This window comes from Asparagus officinalis, unplaced genomic scaffold, assembly GCF_001876935.1.
Source record: "Asparagus officinalis unplaced genomic scaffold, Aspof.V1 AsparagusV1_Un47, whole genome shotgun sequence".
NCBI classification, from domain to species: Eukaryota; Viridiplantae; Streptophyta; class Magnoliopsida; order Asparagales; family Asparagaceae; genus Asparagus; species Asparagus officinalis.
Genome location: NW_017972313.1, coordinates 1 through 9,021, shown reverse-complemented (window position 1 = coordinate 9,021; position 9,021 = coordinate 1). Strand labels below are relative to the sequence as shown.

Sequence of the window (9,021 nt, the reverse complement as noted above, 5' to 3'; positions counted from 1 at the left end):
GAAACATGCTCAAAGAGAGCTACGGTACGATTGTTGTATTGCAGTCTTGGCGCTTGATTTTGATGCTTCTTTTATCTCTCTCAGAACTTTTGGAACTCTTAGTTTCATCAGGTGTGGTTTATCCAAAATTTATCTTTGAGATGAAGGGTTAGTTATGCTGTCTTTGTACAACTCAAAGGCTTTAGGATCTATGGAAAGGATTCTAAAAACTAAAAAGAAAGAGAAAAGATTAAACGGTGGAAATCTTATTTCCATATGAGTATTTGTTTGTGTCAAAATCTTAGATTAGTTGTTGATAATACAGAGCTTTTTTAGAAGTCCTTCAAACTCACCAAATATATTATTTCATCCTTAGAGCTAAGTTTGTATCATGAAGACAAGTATCTTTAGTTGATTGCATTCATTGGAGTTTGGTATGTTTTGAAAGGGCAAAAAAAAATGAAATTTTAGCGTGACAGCTTAAGTCCAGCAGACTATGCAAGCCAAGTGTCGCATTCATATAAAACATGTAAGCATATGCTAATGATCACCAAATTCAATGCATTAAATAGTATCTGGAGAACTAGCAAAGAAGGTGTACTAGGATGCCCTCTCATAAAATGAGGAGATTATGTTGTAAAGATCTATAAGCTGTGTCTAAATTATCTTCAAAGCTGTAATATGACATGTGAGGTATGAAGTTTTTCTTGCTACTATATAGGATGTTTATGAGCCTTTTACATTGTCATCTTATTTCACTGCATATCTCCTGTAAATGCTATCCTTTTGGGTTGATTGCTTACTCAAACTGACATTATGGTGGCTGCACATTTTTATCGTTGGTATTCCCAAGAATTATTTGAAAGAATTCTTCTAAACTAGTAACTTTTGTCTGTTAACAGATAGACACATTAAACTACTGACTAAAGTGAGAGACCTAACTTAGAATGTATGTCTACAGGAGACTAAAAAAAATGCAGCCTCAGCAGCCTGGATATAGCAGTTCACGTGTATACTTGGAGCTTCTTGCCGATCTTCCTTGGCAGAAAGTTAGTGAAGAACGAGAACTTGAACTTAAAGCTGCCAAGGAGAGGCTTGACAGTGACCACTATGGTTTGGTCAAAGTAAAACAACGGATCATCGAATATTTAGCTGTTCGCAAGGTTCACTTTTTAATCTACGATCTTATTTAATTTCATACGGTTTACCATCTAGAAAGGAAAACTGTTACTGATTGAATGTTAATCAAATGCAGCTCAAACCAGAAGCCAGAGGTCCAGTTCTATGTTTTGTTGGTCCACCAGGTGTTGGTAAAACATCATTGGCATCATCTATTGCTTCTGCTTTGAACAGAAAATTTATAAGGATTTCACTTGGTGGAGTCAAGGATGAGGCTGATATCAGAGGTCACCGTAGAACATATGTTGGAAGCATGCCAGGACGTCTTATTGATGGGTTGAAGGTCAGAAACTGTACTTTAGACATTGAGTGAAAATGGAAAATATTAGCTGCTATAAAGCTCCTAAATCCTCCTTCCTGGAAACAGTAAACACATAACATAAATATTACAACCTAGGAACTAATAGTCAAATTCATTATTTTGAAGTACTATTTGTTAAACTAGATAGTTGTGTGTGTCTTGACATGCGTCAATGTTAAACAGGAAATAAGATTGACCTCTTCATTGATACAGATCCCTTATTGATGCATGGTTTTTCTTCACATCCAGAGTTTGAAAGCAACTGCTTGATTACTTATGTCTGAACTCTTAAACTAGGACCTTTTGGTCTGGGAGAAACTGTCGCATTCTTGTAATTTGTTGGACCCAGCACTTATTCCAAAGTCTTGACATTAAAAAGTGCAGCTATATTTACATTTCTCGTAGATTTTTGTCCATATACATACCATATGAACATAGATATTTTTTTACATATGAAAATAACTTACATACATGTGGATTTTACATTGATATGCCATAACATGGGAGAACAACAAATTCTAAAGCGATGAATGAAAACTTTGAGTGCTTATAAGTTCAAAACAGGCATAGCGCAGTTTAGCTTATTGCCAATCATCCTCTACTTCTGTAACTGCGGACATGGATGAAAACAACATAGTGATAGGGAGGAACACTTAAAAGAAAGATAAACATTTTAGATGAAATTGTATTCACTGCTATAATGTGCTAACTTAGTGTTGTTAACAAGTATAGCAATGTTGTTTGCATTTGGATTTTGTGGTATGTCTGGTTGATAATGATGTTTTTTCCCTTTACATTTTCCTTATGTAAATTCATGTTTTAACTGCAGAGAGTGGGTGTCAGTAATCCAGTTATGTTGCTAGATGAGATTGATAAGACTGGTTCCGATGCCCGCGGGGATCCAGCATCAGCCCTACTTGAGGTTCTTGACCCAGAGCAGAATAGAAGCTTCAATGATCAGTATCCATTATTCCATTTACTAACAGTGATACAATAGTTATATTTTATTGTGCTGGTGAATATTTGAGTTTCCTTCTATTTTCTCTTGACCTTTGATGGATCGAATTTCATCTATTTGTTGTTTGTTACATGTTTGTTAACTTTCTGGTTGAGTGCATTAAAATTAGTTAAGTGAAAATAAAAAAGATATCCATCAAATGTTGTTTTAGTTTAATTTTAAACAAAATGCTGATGTACTCCCAAGTTGTATAGTCAATCTTATATTGGACAATATGACCGCGTCTGGACATCATGTTGAAAGTACAACGGTTGGACCTTCAGATCATCATGCCAACCTATGTTGGACTTTTTGTATGGTTTGGTACCTTGCCAGCCAGAGCTATGTCACCCTTATGCTTCTGTTGAAACTTACCGAGATGTTCATGCTTTTTAGTAAAATTAATTTAAAAAAAAAGTTATGCACTCATCCAGACAGCAATAAGCTGGTGCACAAGTTCATGCCACAAAATGCTCTTCCATGCCTATATCTAAATTTCATTATTGTTGGTTTGTGACTTTGTGGTTTTCGCCTGTCCATTTTTTTGTATGTATACTGTCACCATTGTGAGTTTTTCTCATGTTGCTCATTGTTTACTACTTTTATGCAATCTTGATGAAGCTTTAACTTGTGTCAGGTGTGTTTCATCAAAACTAGAGAGGCTCCTTGATTTCTGATAAATGAAATAGAGTATGGATACATGCATGCTAACTTTTCTCTCTGGATTTAGCTCACGTGCTGCATTTGAAATGGATTCTGAAGTTGTAAATGCTAGCTTAAGAAACCTTGTTGTTTGGGTGTATTGAAGGTGTAACATGTTATGCTTTCTGATCTAGTGACATATTTCTATTTTCCCCATTATGCACATTATTGACTAAGGAAACTTAGTGCAGTTCTCTAAAGTAATATGTACGTTGCATATTAAATGTAAATGGGAAAGTTGGATATTCCTGTGAAGTCAGTATACTCAGTATATACATGACCGCATCTTTCATTCTTTTTGAATTCCTTAATCAATGTTACCAGTTATTTGAATGTTCCATATGACTTGTCAAAAGTTATTTTTGTTGCTACAGCAAATAGGGCTCAGCCTATTCCTCCAGCACTTTTAGATAGAATGGAAGTCATTGAACTGCCTGGGTATACACATGAAGAGAAGCTAAAAATAGCAATGACACATTTGATACCAAGGGTACTGGATCAGCATGGTTTGAGTTCTGATTTCCTTCGAATTCCAGAGGTATATCTTATTTCCATTGGACAAGTTAGCTTTGCTTTTGTTTGCTTATTGTCTGGAATTTTCTTTAGAGCTTCCAATCAGTTAGGCAAGAGAGGAGTATGATCACCTTCCTTTTTTTAATTGCTTATGTGATTTGCCATGGTAGTCTAAATTTTCTTTGTTTCTGATTGCTAAACGTGATTGAAAATATTGCTGAACAAAGTAGACAAAATGCATAATACTAATTATATCCTCCTATCTTCTTACAATCGAGGCCTTTACACAACCTTGCGAGCAACATTGTGTGCTAGGACGTCATTAGAGATTATTGGTAGAGCCTATGAAAATGTAACAAGTTCTTAATTGGTTGTCTTCCTTCTGTTATCATTTATCAATATAAATTATTGGCAGAGAATTCACTGGGGTTTAAGATGTTTTTGATACATGTTATTAGATTCCTGCTTATGTTTGGAAATAATGTGGCACTACTGTTAACAGTTAGCCATTGCTAAAGATCAACCTTGACTGTTTGACCATGAACTTCCACTATCACCATTAGTTCTGTTATCCAGCTCTTTATTTTGATTACAATCAAACTCTTCATTAAATAAAATATAGTTACATTTTGAAAAATATGCCTAGTGTTTCATGCCTCACCTTCACAATGCATAGTTTCAACTATGTTTCATATGATTAATTTAAGACCTAATGTCATCTCAAGCTAAATTATACCTTTATCAGGATAACCACAATTCTCTCTTGTCTAGATTAGTGGCAATGATGATGAAGACTCCTAATTTATATACTTGCACAAATTATATCTTGTACTATTATGATTTATGAGATAATGAGTGTGGCTCTTTTAACTTGGGTCTCACTGTTGCTATTTCTGGATTGTGTGACAGTGAACATATCGTTGTCTGTTAGATCACTTTAGTCTGTAGACTCTGTACATCACTTTTGCATTATGTATCATAATAATCAAGATCACGAGATCATGAACCTATCATGCTTTTAACCACTTTCTTCCGAGGAAACATCATGCTGAAATAAGCTGAGAACTAGTTCATCTTTTTTATTTTATGTTAATATCCTGTTGATTTCTACATCATAGCTTGCTTTGCAGACTGCTTTGATGTTACCAGTGCAGTCTTAGTTTATGATTGACAAGTTTCAATCAAAACCCATGTATCGTGATATCATGAATATTTTACTGTGGATTACTTTTTGTTGAATTCAATGTACATATCTGGATTTCATGGGCATTGTACATGAGGATCAACTGTGCTTATGCATTAGTTACCACTTACCGGTTTTTGTTAGTTCACGAGTTGTGATCCAAGACCTTCCAACACTTGATCTCAAATATAGTACAGTAGAAATATATGAATTGATATGTCATTTGTCTCTAAGGCCTTTGTCAGTGGTGGTAAAGGGAGCGATTCAGTTATGGGAGGTTCCAGATTCAGGATTTCTATGACCTTTATTTCAGTCTTTACTATCTATGATAGTTGAAAGTTGCTTGTACCAGAATCCTGGGTAATTACTCAAGGCATTTATGGGTTCTTGAAAGCTTTTGACTGCCAAACATGAAAAGAATAATAGTACATTTATAGTGATCTAGTATTAAGCCATGAGGAGTTTTAACTTTTCCAAACAATTGAAGCTAGTTATAGATTATTCTTTTTGGTTTTCTTTTTTGATCTATTCTCACCATCAGTGCGATCCTATATACGTAATACCTTGTAGGTATATCAAACTAGAATATAATATGTTCAATTGTTTTATAAAAACTCTCTTTTGTTGCACGTTTGTTTATGTGGAAGCAGAAATTGTTGATTCTTGCCGACAATTTTCTTGCTTTTGGTTTACATGATGTTATTTCTCAGTACAGAATTAATTTGGATGTTGACCCTTCTGTTTATTCATGTTCATAGGCTATTGTGAAGGTGATAATTGAGAGATATACCAGAGAGGCTGGTGTTCGTAATCTTGAGAGGCACTTGGCTGCTTTGGCTCGTGCAGCTGCTGTCAAGGTTGCTGAGCAAGAATACACAGTACAACTTGGCAGAGATGTGCACCCAATAACAACTTCCCTTGTGGACTCAAGACTCGCCGAGCCTGCTGAAGTGGAAATGGAAGTTATTCCTGTGGGCATTAACCGTCATGAGATATCAAATGCTTTTGCATGTACCTCAACTATGGTTGTAAATGAGGCTATTCTTGCGAAAGTGCTTGGGGTAATAATTTATTTACGACCATTTCTTGAAACCTAAAAGAAATGATTAAGTTCTGGTTTCCAATTATGCTGTTATTGATTTTGTTTTGTAGCCACCTAGATTTGATGATAGAGAAACTGCAGAACGAGTGTCAACTCCAGGGGTATCTGTTGGGCTTGTCTGGACAACTTTTGGAGGGGAGGTTCAATTTGTTGAGGCCATGACAATGGTAGGAAAGGGTGATTTGCATCTTACTGGACAACTTGGTGATGTTATCAAAGAGTCGGCACAAATAGCTCTTACATGGGTATTTTCTCCAGCATTTTCTGTAGTTGATCTTCATTGTATGCTATCTTGTATACTTATTCATATGTGCTTGGAGCAGTGAAGTATTTCTTTGGTCAATTTTTGAATTGTTTTTTGATACTCCTGAAATCTATTTCATTAATCTATTACTATTATGTACAAGAAGTTAGCCTTTTGGTCATGTCTGTCACACTTCTAAAATCCAAGAAATGCCCTCACAACTTAGAATACTTCAAAAACCACGGGGAAAAAAGCACCCACAAATGTAGCATTCTTCAGCAACTCCAAGTTATGTACGCATCACATTCAGCATAAGAGTATCCATACATTCTTCAGCAACTCCAAGTTCCCGTGTCATGTACACATCACATTCAGCATAAGAGTAACATGACTAGTAATGGGTTGATTATGAATTAAATAATCAGAACAAAGCAGTTATCAGAGATCCTTCTAGAGATGCGGATGGGAGCTAGCTATTGTTTAATATAGGCTCTGATATTAGACTATTTGCATCATCACGTGCTTGGTTGTGTGGTAGTTTGCACAAAAGTATGCAGTGCATAATATTAACATATCATTAGGACTACAATATTATAATAACTACAATATTATAATAACATACAGCAAACGTTCTCTCAAGAGACATATGATTAGTAAAGTATGTATAAGAGCAGTATGTAACTATTGCTGAAGTTTAAATTAAAATGTAGAGAGGTTTCAAGTAACAAAAGTAGGAAAATAAAATATTTGTTTGACAGAAAAACCATGATTCTTGTGTTAAAAATCAAAGGTGAAGGCACTAGTTCCGAGGGTGTTATATGTCTACTTTACATTATATAGTAATACTTTTTTTTCCGAGTTACTCTTCATTCAAGAAGCAGTGATATATGCAATTGACATTTGTCAAATGCAATTCCTAATAAACTGGTGCAATGGTTGGAACTCGAATTATTCTTAATCATGTCCACATTTAGTCATTTAGTTTAGAAGCTCAAAGGTTTTCATTTTCCACAAGGATCTTCATTCATCTGTGTAGCTTGTTAGCTATTAAGCAGGGTTGAAAATGCAGCAGTAGAAGATCTTCCTTCACAATAAAAATCATTGAAGTCACGATTCATCAGGAGTTCGGGGAAAATAATTTTTGAAGAATTCTCAGCAATCTACCTTGACTTCCTCGATGTCCTCAAACATCAAATAAATTATCGCTAGAATACAAAAAATTAAGTATATAATTAACATAATCATTGAGCATTACATGGCGTTACCTTCAGTTAGCCTGACTGAAAATCAACCCTGAAATTACTGTTCTCTTCCATTGTCATAAGTGCAGAACCGTGGCATGTTCTTTGTATCCCATATTATTCATTAGTTGCGGACAAAATTCTTTGACTGGTTATTGGTAATATTTTGCAGTCATTGTTTTTCTCAGGATGTGTGCTAGGGCGTAGTTCTTACTGTTCCAGTTCATTTTGTTAATTGAGAGCTATATGTCTTTTAATTATAATGTGAAGACACAGCACTTAATACAATGTGCACCGTTTCTAATTAAGCCTGCTTCGTAGTTATGCACGGTCATCTTTGTGAGATTGTTCATGATTTATGTTTGAGTTCATGTGTACAGTTTTTTGCATTGGAATAAGAATAAGGTATCTATTGTCTTATAACTGTTTCTGAGTTTCTGCATGCATCTATTACCTTCTCTTATTCCTCACAGGTCAGAGCAAGATCAGCTGAACTCAAACTGACAGCTGGTGGTGAAACCAATTTGCTTGAGAGTCGAGATGTCCATATACATTTTCCTGCTGGTGCTGTTCCAAAGGACGGCCCATCTGCTGGAGTAACTTTGGTAACATCACTAGTATCACTATTTAGTCAACGGAAAGTTAGATCAGACACTGCTATGACCGGAGAAATGACACTTAGGGGCCTTGTATTACCTGTCGGCGGTATCAAGGATAAGGTAAGTGATGAATGTTATGATTTGTACATGCTCCATTATCCAGGTTCTTTTTGAGTCTGCATCTTGTGCTCATCTCTGGTGCTTATCGTGATGGAAAGAGCTGTTCTATTCGCTACTTATTATCACTGTTATAAATAGCAGTAAATAGCCCCGCAATAGCGGCGCTAATAGCGTTAGTTGTCCTTTCCCGCGACGCTATCGCCCGCTACGCTATCGCGCAATAGCGGTGACATATTGCAGAACATGTCTGTTCGCAAAAGCGGTCAATAATGTGTCATAACGATAAATAGTGAGTGATTGTATTCGAAATTTACTTTTTGACTGCTATTTAAAAGCGGTTTGAGGCTTATTTTTTTAAAATTAAACTCAACCCTTGACCATTGCATTTCACCGTCTCATGTGATTTTCAGCATACTCTTCATCTCTCATAGCCTCTGGCACCTATCTTGATATTTCCTCTCACCTCCTTCACCATGAGCTCCTCTTAGGACAGTCCTGTCACCGCTAAGCTCTTCTTCTCGAAGACGACTTTTTGACTCCTCCAGTCATCTTCGGTATTACGTGATGGTTACATGTCTATTTCATGTTTAGGATCTCTTTAAATCATCCAATATGTACTTTTAGATTTCTTAGATTTTTCTTTTTTTAGTATTTATGCATATATCTAAATTAGACCGCTATTTGACTTCGCGTTTTTTACCGCTATTTTGCCGCAATAGCCCGAAATAGCCTTAGCGATGCCTCACCGCTACGCGACGCTATCCGCTATCGATAACCTTGCTTATAATGTAAAGTTAACCTATTTTATGGTGCCCAACTACTGGCTATAAGCATCGAGGTTTTCATATATATATATATATA

The 9,021-nt window shown here is 35.7% G+C and overlaps 1 protein-coding gene across 1 annotated transcript in view; it reads left to right on the top strand.

Moving 5' to 3' along the window:
- LOC109827129 (lon protease homolog 2, peroxisomal-like) overlaps positions 1–8,229 on the top strand; it is a 15,945-nt gene extending 7,716 nt beyond the window's left edge. The window contains 8 exon segments of the mRNA XM_020394089.1: positions 1–24; positions 941–1,142; positions 1,235–1,441; positions 2,289–2,419; positions 3,483–3,696; positions 5,613–5,915; positions 6,007–6,201; positions 7,915–8,229. The exon segment at positions 1–24 is cut by the window's left edge and continues 80 nt beyond it. Coding sequence (XP_020249678.1) covers positions 1–24; positions 941–1,142; positions 1,235–1,441; positions 2,289–2,419; positions 3,483–3,696; positions 5,613–5,915; positions 6,007–6,201; positions 7,915–8,214 — 1,576 coding nt within the window. The 3' untranslated portion in view covers positions 8,215–8,229.
- Positions 8,230–9,021: the final 792 nt, after the last annotated feature.